The 22,789-nt window shown below is 43.5% G+C and overlaps 1 protein-coding gene across 1 annotated transcript; it reads right to left on the minus strand.

Moving 5' to 3' along the window:
• Window positions 1–527: 527 nt before the first annotated feature.
• On the minus strand, window positions 528–13,282 carry Ppic (peptidylprolyl isomerase C). The gene is made up of 5 exons (XM_028777199.1): window positions 13,090–13,282; window positions 7,218–7,331; window positions 6,708–6,801; window positions 4,869–5,053; window positions 528–1,293 (listed from the first exon to the last, which is right to left on the minus strand). Exons 1-5 carry the CDS (start codon window positions 13,204–13,206, stop codon window positions 1,165–1,167), a joined length of 639 nt encoding a protein of 212 aa, XP_028633032.1. The 5' UTR covers window positions 13,207–13,282; the 3' UTR covers window positions 528–1,164.
• Window positions 13,283–22,789: the final 9,507 nt, after the last annotated feature.

A 22,789-nucleotide genomic window follows, 5' to 3' on the forward strand; every position in this document is an offset into this window, starting at 1 on the left:
TAGCAACTGGACTCAAGATGACAGTCTAAATCAGTGGTTCTCAGTCTGTGGATCACAACCCCTTTTTTGGGGGGGGGCAATCATCTCATATTGGATATACTGGATATCAGATATTTACATTATAATTCATAATAGTAGCAAAATTATAGTTGAGAAGTAGCAATGAAAATGATTTTATGGCTGATGAACTGTATTAAAGGGTCACAGCATTAAGAAGGTTGAGAACGACTGGCCTACATGTTGAGTGAAATTTGGTGAATGATCAGCTTATATGTTTGGTTGTAGATTCTTGGCCTCCCCATCTCTGGTGCTCTTCCAACGGACCCAAGGTCAATTTCTGACACACATATAGAAGCTCACAACTGTCTGTAAATTTAGTACCAGGCAGGGGAGTGAAGGTAGGGGAGGGTCTAGTAACTCTTGTCAACTTTATGGGCACTTCACACACATAGTGCACAGACATACATGCAGACAAAACATTCATCACATAAAAATTTTTTAAAAAATGAACGTCTTGCAAAAAAAAGTCAATTCATTTACAAAGTATTTAATATAAAGAACATCAAGGCCCAGAATGCTGTGATATACAGCATATGATACTACTCACATTTCCCTTTACCTGAACAAGAATTATTTGAAAAGAAAATGCTAAGCCTCATTACAGTCACCTTCCTCAAACAAACCCTCTGGTCACCCAAATGGAGATCACAAGGAACTGTGTGAAATTAAACAAACAGAAGACCATGTTCCTAAATATAAATAGCCAATGCAAAGTTTTCTGATTTGAAACTAGCACCACTAGAAAAGAAGGATATGTTGTTAAATTTAAAGTACCTGAGCAAGACTTTGATTGATTTTTATTGTTGTTGGTATGATTTTTTTGAACACAGAGAAGGCTAGCCTCAAACTCACTATGTAGCCAAGGCTGGCCTTGAACCCCTGCTCCTCCTGCCTGCACCTCCCAAATACTGGGATGACAGGTGCTTGTTGAGACATCTGGCTGTGTGGTTGATTTTTAAATCTTCATTGAAGTCTAGACTGGAAAATTAAAAGAGAAAAAATTTTAACTACAACTTTAAGTAACTCAAGAGTCAAAAGACAGCTAGTAGATCACAGATGCACACATGGACCAGCCAGTGTGTTCCCTGTTTTCCGCCATTTCTGTCACCAGTCAGGGACCTCAACCACAAAGGGTGTTTTCACATCTATCTTGCCACTGTTGACGATGGTGCAGTCGGTAAGTGGACGGTCATGGTCGCCTGTTGCTTGAAGTTCTATGGAATGAACCACAGTCTGGGAAGAGAAAAACAAACCTGTGGTTCATCTGGGGTCAGCAGCTATGACAATTCACAGAAATAACCAGTCCAGTTCCAGAAGTACAAATGGGCGGTGTTGTTATTGCTCTTTTGAGACAGGGCCTTGGGTATCAGGCTGGCCTAGAACTCTCTACATCACTAAAGATGACCAGTCCTGCTTCCACCTCCCAAATGCTGAGATGGCTGTTGTGTACCACCACACTGGTTTAAGTGGCATGGCAGATCACACTCTGCACTTCCTGTATGCTCAGTAAGCACTCTACCAATGGGGATTCAGCCCCAGCCCTAGGACAAACATTTTATCGTTATAAAAGCCATGCGAGCAGAGGAGTACTGCCTTGCACATAACCCCAGCACTCTTCTATTTGCTACTATCCGTCTTCAAAACAATGCAACCATGAGTGGGGCACCTAGGAGATTATCCTGGGATTTTACATACACATATATATGTAATATATATAATACAACTCAAACATACATACATACATACATACATACATGTATATATATAAACTATAGTATTATATATGTGCATGATATATACATATACATATATATTATATATCCACTCAGGATAAAGTCTCTTATTTCTCAGAAACTCAAATAATACACATTTCCCCATTTTTTTAATATTTGAAAAAGACTTAGCTAGTTTTATATGTACATAGCTCTAATAAAAGATATTTCTATTTAACTGCTATAACCCATTATGATTCTTAGCATGAGCTTGGGATCAGTTTTATCTCTATCCCTACCCTAGTCTAGGCATGCCAGGGCAGGCCAGAAAGAGTAGCCCAGGCCCTGGCTTCACTTCTTGACAGATGACATAAACCAGTTGTCTAGCAGTTACATCTGCCATGGGTATAATTCAATCCCAAATGGCAGGAGCTCTGGACAGCTTCTCAGGGCCATGTGTCCTAACATTCACACTGAAGGACAGAGGACACTGTGACCTAGAAAGCCATTTCTGATGAGTTCTCCAGAGTGTCTCAGTTCCTGGCCTTCGGTTGGGTGGAATCAGGACAGCAGTAGAAACATGTGAGAGAACAGGAATTAGTGAGATGCTGTGTAAACTCAGATGACAGAAAGCAACTCACATGCAAATGAATCCCAGGGAAACATCAAAGGGTGAAGGAAAGCCAGGGTTGGGGTGTTGTTCTGTGTGTGTCAACCTGGCACAAACTAGTCACCTGGGGAAAGGAAACTTCAACTGAGGAACTCCTTCTATCTGTGGCCATGACTGTGAGACATTTTCTTCACTGTTGATTGATATGAGAAGGCCACCCTTTGGCAGGTGATCCTGGATGCTATGAGAAGCAGGTGAACAAGCCATATCAAGCAAGACAGTAAGCAGCACTCCTCCATGGCCTCTGCTTCAGCTCTTGCCTCCATGTTCCTCCCTTGAGTTCCTACCCTGACATATCTGAATGACGGACTGTAACCTAGAAGCCAGATGAATCCTATGCTGGCTAGTTTTATGCCAACTTGACACAAGCTAGAGTCACTAAAGCGCTTCAACTGAAAAAAGTCTTCCATAAGAATGGGCTATAGGCTAGCCTGTAGGGCTTTTCTTAATTAGTGATTGATGGGGGAGGGCCCAGCCCATTGTGGGTGGTGCCATCCCTAGGCTGGTGGTATTGGGATCTTAAAAAAAACAAGAAAAAAAAAAGCAGGCTGAGCAAGCCATGTGGAGCAAGGCAGTAAGCAGCACCCATCCATGGCCTCTGCACTAGCTCCTGCCTCCAGGCCCCTTCCATGTTTGAGTTCCTGTCCTGACTTCCTTCAGTGACAAACAGGAATGTGGAAGTGTAAAGCAAATAACTCTTTTTTTCCACAATTTTGTTTATAAGTGTCTCAGCAGGCAAATCTTTTCCTCTCCCAGTTGTTCTTGGTCAGTGTTTTCTCATAGCAACAGAGAAGCTAACCAAGATAGCTGGATACTTGGAAATGGCTGAGAGTGGTTCTGGGCAGCTATAGAAGAAATCCTGAGAGGTGAGAAGACTGAGGATTTTTAGAAATGGGTTATGAATTAGATATCGTTGTTATTTTTCAATGAATAACTAGAAATGTAGATCTGGGTCCACTTGATATTGTTTCTGATTACTATAACATGTGTCTTTATATGTAACTTAGTATGTGGACTGTGTCACATGAGTTCAGGATTTTTTGTTTGATCATGATTTATTATTGAGACAAATCTTGGTTTTAGCTTAGGCTGACTTAGAACTTTCTATATAGCATAGCTAGTCTTGAAATCACAATGCTCCTGTCTCTGCTTTTTCAGTATTGGCGTTACAGTCATGTGCCACCACACTTGGCTATAATATTTTTATTTTATTTTATTTTATTTAAGAGACAGGATATCATTATATATTTCTGTCTAGCCTGGGACTCACTATGCAGACCAGGCTGGCCCCAAACCCAGAGATTTGCTTGCCTCTGCCCTGAGTGTGTTAGGATTGGAGTTATGCACTGCCTGCAGACTGATATTTTAGTTGTGGTAAGAAAAAAAAACATAAAAAATTGTTATCAATCTATTTTAAGGACTATTGTGTAGCAATATCCTCCACATTTGTATTCTAAAGGAAGCCTTCTTAAGACTCGGGAGTAAACAATTCACAAATCTCAGAAAGTTCCTGAAATTTACAAGATTCACAAATCACCTCTCCCAAGTTATACAAGGAATAACGACTGTTACAGGCAGAGGAAACTCTCTGGACAGTTGAACTGCTGGCAGGCTATGCAGAAAACTCCAAGGTTTTAACTTTTTTGAGTAGTCACCCATGTTAGGATGGGCTTTTAAGTGACATAGTGGCCTTTGAGTCATCCATGCTACTGTAAGTAAACCCTCACCTAGACTCCTATAAGAAACCTCAGTAAACACACTGTTTTGCCAAGTTGTATTTCAGTAGAGTCACTCCACTGGCCTGTTATCAGTGCTCCATCTGGGGTGAATAGATGTTTGTCCATGTCTTCCCCAAAAAAGTCACAAAATGTGTATATAGCTCAGTAATGTCTACATTGCATGCTACTAGAAGTGTTGTCAACTTGCAAAACTAAACTCTGTATTCATTAAATAGCTCCTTTATCCCTGACAACTGTCAATCTTCTTTCTATCTCTATGAATTGACTACTCTAAATACCTCATATAATTAAACTCACACACTATTTGTCTTTTTGTGACTTGATAAGATTTCAAAATGTTTGTAAATAGATGATAGATAGATCATATGCATACATATATACATGCTATAGCATGCATTTAAATGTTATGTTTTAATACCAAATAATATTTCACTGAATGCATATTATTTCTTGGTTTATTTGGTTATGTTTCTTAAATTAACTGAAGTACTTAACTTCTTCCATGTCTGCTTTATTGCCTTTAGCAATTGAAATACTATGCCATATATAGTTCATTCACCTTCAAAAACTACCCATCATATAATGGGTATCTAAGAACACATTTGAAGATTCACCGAATCACTGATTTATTAATCATAAATATAAAGCTTTGTAAGAGAGAGAGAGAAAAAAGATATTTCAAATTACCATCCCATCCAGGACTTTTCCAAATACAACGTGTTTGCCATCCAACCAGGTGGGCTTGGTCAAGGTGATGAAGAACTGGGACCCGTTGGTGTCCGGTCCAGCATTTGCCATGCTGACCCAACCAATGCCATAGTGCTTCAGTTTGAAGTTCTCATCAGGAAATGTCTCACCATAAATGCTCATGCCTGGGTGAGACAAAAGGAGGGATGACAGTAGATGTAAAAGCAAACTCTTCAGAGAAATGTCAATCTTTCATGTAATCAGAATCCCACAGGTGACAGGATTGAGAATGGACAAAGGCAAGAAGGGAATCTGTACAACAAATCTGACCCCTGAAGGAAACAGATGCCAGGGTCTGAACCAGAGAAGGCCCTTAACATGGCACAGGATGAAAGTCCTCATGGCCTCAAGACAGAATTTGACCAAATGGGTCAGTGATTTCAATTGGAAGGGGAGAAGGCCTCTGAAAGCAGGGTAGAAAGGTGTCTGAGCCATCCTGGTGGCTCTACCTCTGCTGTATGCCCAGGTGAATTTGGTCCTAGGTCACTCGCATCTCAGCACCCAACCAGATAACCAAGCAGTGAGTACATACACTAGTTTGACCCCACATAGATCCCACAGAACAGGCCTTCTCAGTCCTGGCTTTTGCTGGGAGAGTTACAAAACTCTAGCAGAGCAAAATTGCAACATCTTTCTGACTCTAAGCCCACAGCTTTTTCTTGCCTAAGCACCAAGAATAGCAGCTAGTGTGTAAGTAATAGGTGTAACCTCAGAGACCGGAGGACACAGGATGTTCGAAACTAGGAACTGCTGTGTCCTGGAGTTCTAGCAAGTTAGTAGCCACAGCGGGAGCCCTTTCCCCACAGCAGCAGTGTGGACTGTGAGAAACACCCGTCTCATGTTCCAGCACCCCCAAGGGCCTGTCTTGCCCACTTCTCCTATCTGTCTGTCTGTCTGTCTGTCTGCCCAGTGATTGCCAACCTCAAAACCCTGGCTCAGCTAGAAATACCAGAAATGGAAGCCAAATCCAAGAAGTCTAGAGCTGTTAGTCTAGAACATGGGAGGTGACCTGGAGAATGGCTCTGCTCAGAGAGATCTAAGCTAAATGTTTCAAAATGCTCTCTCTTCCAAACTCAGAAAAATTTAACCTAAGATCCTCCAACCCACCCCCACACACATTCACACACTGAGCAGGGAAGGTAAAGAAGAAAATAAGAACAGAAGAGAGGGCAAAGTAAAGCTGCCACTATTCCTGCTGGACTCTGGTAAGAAAGCGGGGCCAGAGGGCAGCCACGGGTGCTAGAGACAGCTGCGCTTCCCTGAGGTCAGGAGTTGCAGAAGCAGCTAGGTTCTATTCATGGTTCTCTGCAAACCTCATCCCCACGAAACCTTAGTGTATTTCTCTTCTCCACCCTGCACTTCATATCCTGCACCACTTTTTATGTATGTATGAGTACACTGTAGCTGTCTTCAGACACTCCAGAAGAGGGCATCAGATCCCATTATAGATGGTTGTGAGCCACCATGTGGCTGCTAGGAATTGAACTCAGGACCTCGGGCAGAGCCGTTGGTGCTCTTAACCACTAAGCCATCTCTCCAGCCCCCCCCCCCCACTCCCTGTGCCTCTTTTGCAAGTCCTTTTTCTTGCTGTGGGGTACTAGAGATGGAACCCAAGGCCTTATGCATGCTGGGCAAGTGCTACACCACTGAGTTATACTCCTAGCCCTTTGTATTTTTAAGACAACCATAACTCAGTCTTCAAAGTGTGCATGGCCTCAGCTCTAATGCTTTGACTTCAGCTTGGCAAATGGGAAGGGAGAAAGGCAAAGACTGCGTCACCTCCAGTGCCGTCTCTAGCTGTGAAGTCCCCTCCTTGAATCATGAAGTCCTTGATGACGCGGTGGAAGATGCTTCCCTTGTACCCGTAGCCTTTCTAAAGAGATGGGTTCAAGTGAATGCACAAGAGGAAACAACTCACAAAGATGAACAGTGTTTATCTGAAAATGAGAAAAATGGAACAAAACAGCTACAGAACTTGACTAGGTTCTAGCAATTATGTACTGGAGAAAGTCTAGCATGAACTGGCCAAAATAATTGAACTATAGGAATCAACTATCAATAGGAATAAGTAGAAAAAGAGCAAACTATATTTTCACTTAATGTTTTTCTCTCCATTTCTAGAAGCCTCAAGACACTGAATGCTTAAGCAATTATAAGAAAACAAAAGTCTAAGATGTCACACAATCATCTGATATATTAATTCTTATTTCTCCAGAGGATATCTTTGTATCTTGTCTTAAAGAAGATCCATACTTGTTCACAGTTAAAGGTAGTAAGGCTGGGACAGACCTCTCCTGTTGCCAGAGCCACGAAGTTTTCCACCGTCTTGGGTACAACATTTCCAAAGAGGCCAATCACAATTCTACCCACATCTTTGTCTCCAATCCTCACATCAAAGAAGACCTGTGGGTAATTGAGATGCACAATAGAAGGTCACCACTTGAAAGAGACAGAAATCTGAGCTAAATCAAAGTTAAATCTGAAAATTGGCCCCCACAGGAAAGGCAGCCTATCAGTGTGTTCTGATAGTTTTGAAGCATGAGGCCAGTGAGAGTTGTAGAAACAACACTGTAGGAGCAGTTCATTCCCAAATATTCATTCAACAAACATTTATTGAGCACCACCTATGGGTGAAGTGGTGTACTAGGTACTTGAGTTTGAAGCTTGATTCAGTATGGCCAGAGTGAGTTTATACATGACTTCCATCAAGCCCTAGAAAACCACAGTTCTGTGCTCCCCACTTTCCTGCTTTGTGGAGGAAGAGGGAGCAGGGTACTGTTCTTTAAAGAAGCAATGCTCTTTACTATTGGCAGGAGAAAAAAATGTTGAGAGGAGCTGACAAACTGGTGATGAATTTTCAGTAGACATCTGCTGTCAAGGGAGTGGCCAAGGACCATGAAACACAACAGCAGTCCTTGGGAAGATTTGCCACTCACGTCCAAGAGCAGCAAGACACCAGATTCCCAGCAGGCCAGCCAACATTGGCTACTCACAAAGATACTACCCTATAAACTTCAACATTGGATTCAGGTGTCCTGTTCCCACTGTCACCCAGGTAAAATTTGTTCATTCCCTGTCATCTTAGAACAAAAGAAAGATAACATGGCTAGAAGTACAAGTCACATTTTTTTTTTCCGATTAAACCTTAAAAGTTCTCTTGGCGTTTCTTTTTGAGAACTGTTTCACCTGGAATGAAATTATACACATTTTGCTTCACAAATCACTATGTTCTGATGACTTGGAGACAGGAGGCTTGAAAAGGCCACAGAGTCAAAGGGCATTCTATTAGCGAGTTTAGATTATACGAACCAATTTACTGTTTGAATGGGTAAAAAAAGACATTCAAGGGATGGCTTTAAAACATATAAGAAGGGTTGTCAAAGAAAAAAGATGCCTTGCAATCTAGAAAAATCACTAGGTAAAGACTGTCAAACTCAGCTCAAGGCAAGCGCTTCTGCCAATATCTCTGAAGGCCTGTCATGGGCTGATGTGATATTTAGTGCTTTCTGTGGCATTTCCATTTCCACATGGCCAAAACAGCCACTGTTCTATCATCATTTACATACAAGAGCTTTACTGGAAGCATCGAAGTCTCGGCTCTTGGCGTGAGGCATGGCAGAAGAGAAGAACCACCAGGGTGGCTTGGGGACAAAAGGCTGCCTCAGCACATGGGAGTCTGGCAGTGGAAAGTGGTTTCTCCACGGGGTTTCCATGCCCAGAGGACAAAGGAATGTACTCAGCAGCAAGAGCTGCTACTGAACCAGGGGTGTATTTTCAGCCCCCTAAGAAAACCAGGGGTGTAATTTTAAAGAGACAGCCTGTAAGATAAAGGCTTGCAAAGCCTTCCCGACTTGTAAACTAAGGGAGTAAATTCTTAGAAAGCAACAAAAGAAGGTAGCTGAAGGAGACAAGAAAAAGAACCTGCCACCCAGTATCCTCTGCAATAAAAAAAAAAAAAAAGAGAGAGAGAAAGAAAAAAAATCCCATTTGTGCACACAGCTCAGCTTACCTATCTCTGAAACTTTTCTCCCAATTGCCATGCCCTTCAGCTCCGTGAGGACAGTCTAAAGAAACGCACCAGAATGTTCCCAACGCTAATGGAAATGACAAAGTCCAATCTCGTTTAGCCAACGAATAGTTATTTAATACCCGCATACAAAGCGATGTCCCTGAACAAACCGTCCTAAGGGTAGCACATATAAGAGGTAGACTAAAGTGGGCTCGGTGGGAGGCAGACACAGGGACCTGTGTGAGGTCCTGGCCAGCAAGTTACAGGTGTCAAAATAAAAATTAAAAGAACAAAGAAAAGCAAACAATAACCACAGTGGGTACAAGACTACATGGGAGCTGTGCCCAAGAACACAGTATATGCAGTCCTAGATGTCAGGAAGGACTGGGAGATGGCACCCTGGAGGAGTGGGAGGCAGGCTAAAAAGTGGGGCAACAAGCCCAGGGACAAGAGTGGCCATATTCCTCACTTGACAGGACTTCCTGAAGTCAAGGCAGTCAGGCAGGACCGGTGTTCTAGGTGCTGAGCATCAGGGAAGCCTTATTCCTGGCTAGAGCAGGGAGCTGCTGCCAGTTCCAAATGCTATGCTTGTAGGTTCCTGCTTTGCCAGGCAACAGAAAGAAGGGAAGCAAACGAGCAAAAAAAATGCTGGGTGTTTCAATGTCACCCCACAGAAGGGAAGATTAGGTGTCAGGCAAACCCCTCCTTCCATGACACTTGTCTCTGACTTTGCCAAAGACCCTTGGGAACACAGTCCAAGCTGGACAGGGAAGGACTACAAAGCTCCTATCCCTGTAAAATAGAAATCACACTTACAAATGATGTTGTTTTTTTTTTTTAATGGGAAGCTGGGCTTCCTAAGGCAAATCAGAAAGAGCATCATGGGAAAGGATGGAGGCCCTGGGGAGAAATGGGAGTGGGTCCTTGAGAAAGATGGTATTTGGTTTCTACACCATACTTAGTGGGTAGGCATAGCTAACACCCTCCTTCCCCCAGAGGCTGCCTCTGAAAGTTATTTGAAAATTACAGGGCACTGAAGGCTTGAGGGGGTAGAGGAGGGATGTGGGGTTTGAAAGCCTGATCAAACAGATCCTATACTATCTGTGTCTATCTACTGTCAGATTCACCAAAGAAGACATCGGGCTTCAGATGATCCAACGAATTGGCCATGGAACTTTCAGTAAGCTAAAATTGAGCTAGATTCCTCACCCGTAAGATGAGTGACAGCTGCTTCCAAACTTAAGGTGTCACACTAGGATTCACGGACAAACACAGCACGGGACCACAAACTAAACCCTTACCTGCTTTATCACACTTAATCTGCCAAAAATCCATATTATATGCAGAGAGACACACACACACTGCCTCCAAATTGACACATAATACTGGAAACATTGTTTCTGTTTACTTTCTACAGAAGAAGAAAGAGTCTCACACAATAGATAAACTTGCCGAAAGTCTCGTGGCCACCACCTCATCCTGACATGGCTAACATGGGAAAGAGGGCATTGTTGATTTTTATGTGCTCTGTGCTGGCTTATGTATGGGACCTATGGCATTTACTGGAGAATGGATACTGAGTCTGTGACCCAGAGCAATAGTGGGGCAGGAGGCTGCACGGAAATAGAGGCAGGATCCCCACTGTGTGTGGTGGAGCAGCACCCCAGGCCTCTTATTTACAGGTTCCTAGCTTTAAATAAAGCCATAGGGAAAGAAAGGACTGTGGGAGAGAGTCAAAGGCTGTTGACCTACATTTCCGTAATGTCTCTATTTTCCATCATATTGAATTGTTGTAACACATTAAGTAACTCAAGAGTCCCACCAAAGCAGATCTTTGAGAGGCTCACCTACACCTCTGGCAGTCAGAACTTAGTAGTAGGCTTGGTGAAAAAGAAGAAACTTTGTTGCCAGCTCTGAGGGCGAAGCAACAGTGTTCTGAGCTCTACACTGAGTCAGGATGCCCCACCCTTTCACCTGCCGCCACTGTTTCTTTCTAGGCTCTCTGCTATTCTCAGGCTGCACCAGAGACTGCAAAGACTGTCAACGACTTGCTCTGAGTTAATTATCGATATAGTTTAAAAGTTCTCTGGGTGAAACATTTCCAGCATAACTGGGGACATAGATTAAAGAATGATTCATTGATAATCTGAAATTTCCATCTACTTGGGCATCATCATTCCCTTTATCTAACTACCCTATTCCCCCTTTCAACTAACCCATCAGTGAATCCTGTTAGTTATGCCTTCAATATCTTCTTCAAATTCCTGTTCCTCATCCCCAAGATTCCTGCCCCTATCCAACCCACCATCTAGAGTCTGGCACGGAGCCCCGAATGAATGGCCTTTCAGTTCACCCTCCAAAGTGACCACAGGAATTTCTTAAAAGCATATACAAAATTAAGTCATTTCCATGTGCAAACCCCTCCAGCCACTTCCCTTAGCGCAATGGTTCTCAACCTGTAGGTTGCAACCCCCTTATCACAGATATATCAGATATCCTGCATCAAACGTTGACATTCCAATTTATAACAGAAGCAAAATTACAGTTATGAAAGAGCAATGAAGGTAATTTTATGGTTGGGGGTTACTACCACATGAGGAACTGTGTTAAAGGATTGCAGCATTAGGAAGATGGGGAACACTGCCTTGGCGGGGAGGACACCTGAGTCCTAAGAATGATGGCTTCAATGGCCACACGCCTAACAAAGCCTTTTAAGGCTGTTCAGAGCCTTTCCGTTCCACCAGCTAACCCCATCTTAGGTCATTCTGCCCTCAGTCCTGCCCAAAGACAAACTGCCCTTTAGGTGTGCTCTGAGACAAGTATGACTTTCCCATGGAAACCTTTGCACAAGCGACCTTTGGCACCCAAGCCTGTCCCTAGTTGTCTTTTTCCTCCTCGGTCAGGTAGTTTTAAATGGCACCCATCCTTATACTAGGCTCAATTCCTTGGATATTTCATAGTTGTATGAACTTTGTGGTTTTATCTGAAATAATATCTGCAGACCAAACTTGCTTTCGCTCTGTGGCTTGCGCCAACTTAGTCTTTCAGCTTAGATACCTAAGAGTTCAAGGGGCTGTCTGAGGATGGATGTTACTGTAATCATGCTGGCTTTCTTTCTGGTCTCAGGACAGTGGCTGGATAGCTGGGCTCACTTCCCTCTCCTTGCTGGCTCTTTGGCTGAGCCTGCCATAGAGGATTTAAACCTTCTATTACTCCTGAGCTATCATTTCCAGTGGCAACCTGGACCAGTCATTAAGACCACTTTCTGCTGTTTCCATCCCACTCCCAGACTGCTAGAATTTTTTCCCCCTAGAAGTGGTCATTATCCCCCTCTCCCCCCACCTCCACAGTAGTCCCTCCCTCCCTTTCTCCCAGCATCTTTTCTGTTTATCCTCTGGTAAAACAGACTGAAATGGAACTTCAGCAGTAGAAACTGTAAGGATTAAAAGTTCCTGGGGATTCCCCCACATGCCTCCCTTAAGAGTCAGAGTACTGGCTGACTAGGACTCCACCTAGGCCTGCCACAAGGTTTTAAATGGTACCCTTTCCTCTTGGAGGGTGACAGTTCCTACACAGGAGAAGAGGACAGTTCTCTCCGCAGGGACCCCGGCTCTTCCCAGCGGGCCACGTCCTAAGCAGGCAGCTGGGCCTCCCTTCCTCAGCTTGTCCCTTCCCTCTACATTCTTCCCGCTTTGTTCCACATCCAGGCCACGCCAAGGAAGTACTCCAGCAACTTCCCTTCTAGAAGAAAGGCCCTGCGGGCACAGCGAGCTTGTCCCAGCTCCCAAGCTGTTCACGTCGTCGTACCGGCCCAGGTGACAAGTCCGGACATCGGGCGCTGGGGATGGCGAGAGTTAGCCCAGTAGCCCCTGAATGGTGGGAGCGCACCGTTCACTGAAGTCTCCTCCCGCCTGCCGCGTGGTCACCTCTAAGCCCCCCCACCTCAGTACCAGGCAGTCTCAAATCCCAGTTAGTCCCTCCTTCAGCTCCCACCCCCAGCTCCCTGCAGTCCCAGTCAGTACCCCTCAAGTCCCCGCCAGTCCTCCCTCCCACCCCACTTCAGGAGCCCCTTCTCTCCAGCCCTGCCGCAGCGGTCCAAGCGCCCGAGTGCCTGGCCCGCCGGAGGAGAAGTTGCTGTAGCCGCTGGATCACCTTGTCCGTCACCAAGGGACCTCGCTTTCGGACGCCCGAGGACCCCGAAGAAGACACGAGAGCTCCGAGCCCCAGGAAGAGCATCGCGGGCAGCAACAGACGGGGACCTGGGCTCATGGTGCGCGGTGGAAGAAGAGACGATGGCACGGGCGCAACCTTAGGCTTTGGGACCGTGACCGGACTCTTAGCCGCCTGCGCCTGCGCGGTCCGGGTAGGGAGAGTGGTGGATCCGGGCAGGGCGGGGACCTGGGGCGCGCTCCTCCCAAGTTCAAAACCGTGGCCGGAATTGGGGGCTCAGAGGGAGCGGCTTGGTGTGGGAGGCGCAGAGCAGAGTAAGCTTAGCGGCGCCGCAGTGCGTAGAGAGCAGAACTCTGACAAGGCTCTTTTGGAACCTGGGTGTCGAGCTCCGGGGAGTTCTGGGCGTGTTGCATCAAGTTTCTCGAGATGACTACTTTTCGCTTTTTGGGAATCGTAGGATTCAGTGTCCAGGAAAACCTTAAGGAGAGGCATGTTGTGCGGGTGCTGACTCCGTGGCCTTAGCCACAGTTTTCTGGGAAGCCCTTAACACAGGCCATGAACAGGGACCAGATAGAGTTCTGCCCTGCGAAACAAAAGTACCTCAGACTGGGCTGTGAGGTGTAGCTGTAGGATTTTCCCCCCCAACAATCTTATGAATTACGCTTAGGAAAATGAGTGACCTGGAGAAATTCTCATTGCATTTTTTTTTAACCCAAAACAACTTCCCCCCCTTAAAAATCTCATGTTGCAAAACCACGTTGAAAGTCTGAACCAAACTCTGAAAATATAAAAACAGTGTTTTAAAAATTGCAAGAGATACTTGGGTAGCAGAATGCTTGCCTAGCAAGTACAAAGCCCTGGGTTAGAGCCTCAGTATCCCACAAGCTGCGTGAGACAGCACACGCCTGTAATCTCAATGCTTGGAAGGTAGAGGCACGAACATCATCCCACGTTTATCCACATCATCCTTGGAGATAGCAAATTCCAGGTCAGCCTGGGCTACCTGAGGCTAGAGGAGGAGACATTTACAACAGCTGTGATGCTAGAAGTACACACAATAGTTTTCTCTGTAGTTTTCTTATCTCTCAGATGTCCCACAATGAGGACATAAGTGTCTTAGAGCCTGGATAGTGTTATTTTAAAACACTACAGTTTGAAGTGTGAATTCAGGAGAATGTTTTGGTCTAATAAAATGTCACTAAAATTAAATTTGAAATAGCTAGTGTTCTCTCTCTCCCTCCCTCCCTCCCTTCTTCCCTCCCTCTCTCTTCACCCAGAGAAGGAATCCCCATTAAGGAGCAAGGCTAACTCTGAGATGACTCTGCTAGGTGACTGTATATATTTTTCTGTGTTTATCTCTGTCTCTCTTATCTGAAGCAAACACCTCGGGAACAGGGACCGTGGGTGTTTTTATTTTTCCTGATGATTCAGGCCTAGCGCAATACCTGAGTAGAAGAATGAATGTTGTCCAATGTTTGTAAAATGAATGATGTGTCTATTTTTTTTCTTGCTTTAGTTTTTATTTGAGGAATTCATCAGTGTTTTGGCATGTTATGTTGGTGCAATATGCAAAATGGGGACAGTTCATTCTTTTAAAATTATTTTCTCATTCTTAAATTACTGTGTGTGTGTGGGATCTCTTTGTATGTGCAACATGGGCATTCGTGTGTCCCCACTCCCCACAAATAATTTTCTTTTTTCTTTTTTTTTTTTTTTTTTGGTTTTTCGAGACAGGGTTTCTCTGTGTAGCCCTGGCTGTCCTGGAACTCACTCTGTAGACCAAGCTGGCCTCAAACTCAGAAATCCGCCTGCCTCTGCCTTCCCAGTGCTGGGATTAAAGGCACGCGCCACCACCACCTGGCTAAAAATATTAAATACAATTTAAAGTTTTATTTTTTTTAAGATGCATTGACATTCCAAGTACTTATGAATGTGGCCTTATTTGGAAATAATCTTGCCAATGTAGTCAATGTTAAGGTGAGGTCACATTAGAGTAGGCTGTACCCTTCTATCATGGGACTATTATGATAAAGGAAGAAACACAGCCCCAAAGGAGAACACTTGGAAGGTAGAGAAGCTGAACACTGGAGGAGACAGATTGTAAAAGCTAAGAAAGGCCAGAGACGAGGTGGCTGCTACTCACAAAGCTAAGAAGCAAAGCCGAATCCAGAGCCCTTAAAGGAGACATCTTGATTTCAGACCATCCTCCAGAACAGTGAGGCCATATATTTTTGTTGTTTTAAGTGACCCAGCTTGGGGGACCCTGTCACACAAGCCTGGGAAATTCACATCCCCTGTCTTGGTTCCAGTCCCCCAGGAAGGCTTGCAGTCTTTCTCCATTAATTATGAAATTTGCTGAAAGTACATTGTTCTTCAGATTAACAAAATTGTTTTCTAATCCTAATTATTGTTTCATTGTTGTTGTTTGATCTTGAACTTGCTTTGAATTTTATCAGTGTCATCTATTAAAATCAATTGGATCAGTTGAGTGATTTTTTTCCCTTATTCTGATAATGTGATGATTGTTACCAAACCTTGATTTCTAGGTAAACGCATCCAACACATGTAATAAAATTAGCTTTTTTTTTTTTTTTTACATATTAGTAGCTGTGGTTTACTGAATTTTTTTAATTAACAAACTTACTAAGAGTGTGAGAAAAAAAGAAAGGTCTTTTACCTTGAAGTTCAGGATAAACACAGTAAAGTATGGTTCTGGCTTTCCAAAGCGGACTACATTCATCATCCACTTTCCCTTTTGATGTTAATACGCAAATTTACTAATTTTATTTTTAGGAATTTGCATCTGAATTTATGAATGAGATGTGACTAAAATTTTGTTTTCCATGGGTTTCCTGTGAGTTTTGAATCGTGATTATTGTGGTCCCTTGCTGTGGGTGGCCAATGACAGTCAGTTTACTGGATAGGGTTCTTATTTCTCCTTCAGACAGGTCTGAGAAGCCTCCAGACCTCAGGGTTCATTTATTATAAAGTTTCAAATCAGGTATTTGTAAAACGTTAGTTTAACAATCATCTCAATTTTCTACCCTATCAATTTTTGCATATAATATTTCATAAGAAGTATTTCAATTTATATTTAAATTATTCGTACAAAATTGTATAAAATGATTTTTGTATGATTTTGTAGGCCGGGAGGATCTATAAGAATGTTTCCTTTTTTTCTTTTTAACATTAGTAGGTGCTCTTTCCCTCCTTTGAATGCTCTACCCAGGAAGAGACTAAAATATACATTTGATTGATACATTGTATTTAATTTATTCTCCCGCTCCCCATTATTGTATCCTTTCTCTCACTTTCTAGGCCGTTCTTTGACTTTTCTATCATCTTGTGTAAGTGTGTGTCTGAGTGTACACGTGAACATGGCCTGCAAAGGTGGTTTTGAGCTGCTCAGCGTTTGTGTTGTGAAGAAGGGTCCACCTCTACAAGAGCTGCCCTGGTGCTTTGAATGAGTTCCCTGTGGTCTCATTTGAATACCTGGTCTCCAGTGGGTGGCACTGTGGGAGAGGTTTAGGAAGTGTAGCCTTGTTGGAAGAAGTGTATCACTGGAGCCTGGCAGCTGGTTTGAGACTTTAAACACCCATTCCATTTTTCTATTTGCTTTCTCTGCTTCCTGCTTATACTTCAAGATGTGAGTCCTCAGCTTCGTGTTGCCTGGAGACCTGCAGTCTCCACTCTACCTTCCTGGATTTTAACCTTCTAGAACTGTAAACCTAAATAAGCCCTTCTTCTTGTAAATTACCTTGGTCACAGTGTTTTATCATAGCAACAGAATGGTAACTAATACAGTCTTCTTAATTACCGAGCCATTTCTCTCTCCCCTACCTTCAATTGTTTCAGCTAAGACATTTATTGGAAGGAGACTGATGAGATGGCTCAGCAGGTAAAAGTGGATAAAGGCACTTGCCACCAACCTTGATGATTTGACTTCAACCCCTGGATCACACAGAAAGGAGAAAACCAGCTTCAAAGAGTTGCCCAATTATTTCCAAGGTGACTATGACGTAATATCTCCTCTCTCTCTCTCTCTCTCTCTCTCTCTCTCTCTCTCTCTCTCCTCCTTCTCCCTTTCTCTCTCTCTCTCTCTCTCTCTCTCTCTCTCTCTCTCTCACACACACACACACACACACACACATACAAATACACATGAGATTTTAAAGATTACAGATAAAATATGAAACTAAATGTAAGAAGAAACCTAAGGATTGTGGGTATGAACTATGAAAACCTGAGCTTACGCCAGGCATGGTGGTGCTCCCCTTTAACCCCAGCATTCAGTAGGCAGTGGTAGGCAGATCTCTGGAGTTCGAGGCCAGCCTGGTGTGCATAGTAAGTTCAGACATGGCTCCATAGCATAGCATAGTAAAGTCAGCCAGAGCTACATAGCGAGACCTTGTTGCAAACAAACAAGCAAAAGGCTTGAGCTTGGCTCCCTCGGATCAGTTACCTTTTGTAATAACACAACACACAACAGCAGGTGGCTTCACTTTCCTTATGCCTGTCATTTTGGCTTCTCACAAAGACTGCTTCTGTTTCATTAATTAATCACTTGTGTATCAAGGAGTTCACTTTCATTACGTGCACTGTTTTATTTCCTGTATGTCAGGAGGAAGTGTTACCCACTGTCTTAGGGTTTCTATTGCTGTAGTAAAACACCATGACCAAAAAGCATGCTGGGGAGGAAAAGGTTTATTTCAGCCTATACTTCCATGTTGCTGGTGATTATTGAAGGAAGTCAGGATAGAAACTCAAACAGGGCAGGGACCTGGAGGCAGGATCTAATGCAGAGGCCATGGTGGGGTGCTGATTACTGGCTTGCTTCCACTGGCTCTCTCAGACTACTTTCTTATAGAACCCAGTATTACCAACCCAGGGATGGCACACCCACAATGGGATGGGCCCTTCCCTATCAATCACTAACTAAGAAAATGCCTGACAGCTGGATCTCATGTAGGCATTTTCTCAAATGATGTTCCCTCTTTCTCTGATGACTCTAGACTGTGTCAAGTTCACGTATGACTAGCCAGCACAGTCACAAAGGTATATCCAATATCATTTAGCACCCTATATTTTTCCACTGTATTGACTTTCTCCCTCTTTTATGGAATTAACATCTTAGTTAATTCAAATGTTACCTTCGTTTCAAAATACAGTGGAACTGGCACAAATATATTTGTTAAACTAACTGTTTGCTTGTAAATGCCAAACGCCTCTGATAACTGCTAGGTGTGTGGTGAGCTTTTTAAACTGAGGAGTCTTTTAGCTGTTAGGCTGAGGAGAGTTATAGTCTCAGGGAACTACTGGCTAGGATGTAGGATTGCTGTGATGTTGGGGATGGTTCTAATGCTTTGTCTTATTTCGGCTCCCAAAAAAGCTGCACTTTCAGGCCTGAGGGTCACTGCTCCAGCTGGCTTCGATTGATAATAAAGAAATGCCATACAGCCAATGGCTGGGCAGGAAGACGGAGGCAGAACTTTTACATTGCGAGGGCGAGGGGCCAGGAGAGAGAGGAGAGATGGAGAATCACCAAGACTCAAAGGGAGAGGTAAGAGCTGCAGGAAAGAAAGCAACCAGTCATGAAAGAATTCAGGAAAATGGCCCTAGTGGCCACTCCTCCAAATAGGTCTGGAGTGGCAGAGATGAAATGTTGATTTAGCAAGTTGTCTCTGGAAAGTTGGAGAGGAGAATTATGCTATCCTGGGGAGGATTAGAAATCCCCAGCCATTGAGCTAGTCAAGGCATACCAAAATTATATCCTGTGTGTGTGTGAGTGTGTGTGTGTGTGTGTATGTGTCTGTGTCTGTGTCTATGTCTGTGTCTGTGTTTCTTTCGAGAATCCAGAGAGCTCTTGGGCAGGTGTGCTCCTGCGTGCAACTACCAGGTGTCAAACCGATTTAACTAATTCAGTGATGCACAGTGACATTAGTGGCTTCTCCTTTGTTCTTGTATTTCCTCATACATAACTTTTTTTTTTTCTGGAGCTAACAATATCTATAGATACACCTCATCCCCTTCAGGAGCTGCCCTGCTCAACTTTTCAATGATAAACTATTTTGTTTTGTTTTATTTTGTTTTGTTTTCTAGAAGCAGGTTCTCTCACATACCTCAGGCTGTTTTTGCAGTGTAGCAAGTGGCTGAGGATGACCTTGGACTTTTCCTCTTCCTGCCTCTACTTCCCAAGTCCTGGGATCGTAGGCGGGCAGCACCTCGAGTTTATGTGATCAAACCCAAAACTTTATATATGCCTGGAAAGCATGACAAAAAAATCTTTAAGAAGTTGAAAACAATTTTGCTTTAATGTGTCTGCCAGCACAAAACTGCCCCCCTACTCTGTGTGTGTGTGTACAGGTGTGTGTGTGTGTGTGTACAGGTGTGTGTGTGTGTGTACAGGTGTGTGTGTGTGTACAGAGGAGTGTATGTGTACAGGTGTGTGTGTGTGTGTGTGTACAGGTGTGTGTGTGTACAGGTGTGTGTGTGTGTACAGAGGTGTGTGTGTGTACAGGTGTGTGTGTGTGTGTATACAGGTGTGTGTGTGTACAGGTGTGTGTATGTACAGGTGTGTGTGTGTGTACAGAGGTGTGTGTGTGTGTACACGTGTGTGTGTGTACAGGTGTGTGTATGTACAGGTGTGTGTGTGTATACAGGTATGTGTGTGTGTGCAGGTGTGTGTGTACAGGTGTGTGTGTGTGTACAGAGGTGTGTGTGTGTACAGAGGTGTGTGTGTGTACAGGTGTGTGTGTACAGGTGTGTGTGTGTATACAGGTATGTGTGTGTGTGCAGGTGTGTGTGTGTGTGTACAGAGGTGTGTGTGTGTACAGAGGTGTGTGTGTGCAGGTGTGTGTGTGTACAGGTGTGTGTGTGTGTGTACAGGTGTGTGTGTGTGTACAGGTGTGTGTGTGTACAGGTGTGTAGGCTTAAAATTAGCATTAGATGACTACATCTAAGCTGCCTAATCTTGTATTTTAATGTCGGGTCTCTTACACTTTAGCTCACCAGCTCCTTTAGAATGTCTGGCCATCAAAACCCAGGGATGCTCCCGCCTCTGTCTCCCAGCACTGGGACTGCAGGGGTAAGATGCTGTTCCTGGTTCTTTATGTGTATGCTGGGGATGTGAACCCAGGTCCTTGAACTTTTGTGTCAAAAATTTTACTACGTGAGCTTTTCTTTAGTCCGTTTTTTTTCCCTTCAGATTATGATTATAGTTATTTTTCATCATAACATTACAGACAAGATAGGATAAGTGATATAGGAAGATATATATATTTCTATATGTATATACACACATATTATGTGACTATGCATGGATATATATAGTAAAACTGTATTAGTGAGAAGGGAACTCTGTGAGAAGCTATATAAAACAAAGAACAAGATCAGATTAATTGGACATAAATGGGAAAACATATATTAACAATGTGGTCATGGATAACTATAATTATTTGGGGATTCATGGTTAAATGTGTGTACAGGTGTGTAGGCTTAAAATTAGCATTAGATGACTACATCTAAGCTGCCTAATCTTGTATTTTAATTTTTCTAGACTCAGTCTAGAAAGAGAAGAATAAAAGTCCTGCCAATCCTGGCACATATACTATAGTAGCATGACACCATATCTGATTGAGTAAGTTCAGCTCTTAGCGATCTTAGTGATTCCCAGAGGCGAGCATTTCTAAGCTCTTTCAGCCAGCAGTCCTAGCAGATGCAGGCTGTCTTGAAGGTGGTGTGTGTGAGCAGTATCAACAGTGTGTCCCAGTGAATGACCCCAAGAGCACAACATGAGATTAACCCAAGAGATGGACTGAAAAGGGTATTCAGCTTTCATGGAGTGCCTGCTGCGTGCAAGGCTCATTGCCTATGCTTCCTGGAACAGCCATGTGAAAGGAGAGAAGTATTGCTAGAAACTTCTAAAAATGAGGAATCAAAGTTCCTCAGCAGGTTTCATGGGCTTGCTTCTGTGGAGAGACTTCGCAGATGGCTCACTTTCAGAGTAGGTGGTCGAAATAGTTCAGTGAGGAACACTGAGGTACAGATGGAGTCTAGTATGCTCAGTGAGAAGCCGGTAGGACCAGGAAAAGCAACATTGCAACTTAAACAAAGAAGAAGATTGATTAGATGTGGGTTTTATCCCAGAAACCAAGGGAAAGGTTTCAATGCAAAGGCAGCCAGACCCAGTGCTCTGAAGCCATGGCGCTCCCTTGTCACATCGATCTAAGCCCGGGATATGTCTTCCCCGACAGTCCAGGCAACCCTGTTTTTAATTCTTTGGAGACAATCTGTTATTAAATTGATCTGTGTATTTATGTTCTGTCCCATTCCCTGTTATTTACTATTCACCAAGGCTGCCAACTTTTAAACAGTCTCGGTGTAAACGTTTGTTCCCAAACCTTTGCTGATAGATGTGTTTTATGTAACAGTTACAGAGTTCATTAGCATGAGAGGCCGAAACACAAAAAGAAACTGCGCAGATTTATAAGCGTGCACAGTGCCCTCACCAGAGACATCAGCCATAATAAATCCAAAGTCAAAGGAACATTCTCGAAGTTACCATTAGCAGATTTATCTACTTCAAAACTTGTTTTGTGGGACTGAGTCATACAATATATTACATTTAAAAGGTAAAATACAAGCTGACTCTTCTTGGTAACGGCCTCTTGTCATGTTAAAAGAACTCTTATTGTTGCAGAAGAGAGAAATTCTGCTTCAGACTGTCTGTCATGCACCTTATTCGCAGAAGTTGCCTGAATGATGTTTTTTCTTTAGGAGTTGGAAACTCGGATGACCAGTGTTCACTAGCAGTAAAAATACTTCCAGTATTCTCCTTTTACAACAATTAATAATGATGATGATGATAGTAATAAAGAACCCAATATGGAGACCCATCGCTGTTCACGATGGTACTTAGAGGCCAAATATCGCTTGACTGCGACTTCAGATATAATTAGTATCTTCAGAAGCCTCCCCCCCTCCCCCCCCCCCCAAGAAAAAAGTTGGCCGACCAAAAGGGTGGCATCCATCTCCTCGTTAAAACATCAGGCTGACAAAGTCCATGTGCCCTTCTGCTTCAGAAAGTCGCAGCTCTTTTAAACATTGGCATTCTTATCATTTTGTGTGCTCCATCCCGGCCACAGGCTGACAGGGGCTGCGGATTTCTCCTGGGGTATCTTTACCCCATCTGGTGATAAGTGAGTCCCTGCTAGGATTCTGGTGCAGGCTACTGCTGGAGAAAGCAAGCTGATAGCGCATATTTTGAATTGTTTAGAAACTGCTCCTTCTGCTCTTGACTTGTTGTTGTTGGGGGCTTGTCATTTCCCTTGTGCCTTGGTATTTGAAAGTAAGTCAAAAGCTACTGATCTTCCAGAAAGAGATGATCAGGGCAGGAGAGTGTCAGTTTAATACACTTTCCCTGAAGAGAAGAGACACTTACTGTAAATCCACTCTGTGTTCACTTTCATAGGATAATCTGTGGCCGTAAAATTAGTCAAATATAAGAAGGGCTTCAGGTCACTATTTTCACATCAATCTTTACAAACTCATAAATTATCTTAGGAGTGGAAACAAAATATTCAGCTGCTTCTTAAACATGTAGCTGTGGTCCTCTGGCTCTTCTAGTAACGCTTGAGCAGATTTGCTTCCCCCCCCCACCTCCCGCGGAACCTCTGTAGTATTG

Source organism: Grammomys surdaster, unplaced genomic scaffold, assembly GCF_004785775.1.
Source record: "Grammomys surdaster isolate TR1022 unplaced genomic scaffold, NIH_TR_1.0 278, whole genome shotgun sequence".
NCBI lineage: Eukaryota > Metazoa > Chordata > Mammalia > Rodentia > Muridae > Grammomys > Grammomys surdaster.

Coding starts and splice junctions, on each gene's coding strand:
- Ppic (XM_028777199.1), bottom strand. CDS start 13,206: ATGAGCCCAGGTCCCCGTCTGTTGCTGCCCGCGATGCTCTTCCTGGGG. Junction 7,332..13,089: donor GTCCCTTGGTGACGGACAAG/GTGATCCAGCGG, acceptor AATTACCCACAG/GTCTTCTTTGATGTGAGGAT. Junction 5,054..6,707: donor AGCTAGAGACGGCACTGGAG/GTGACGCAGTCT, acceptor TGTCTCACCCAG/GCATGAGCATTTATGGTGAG.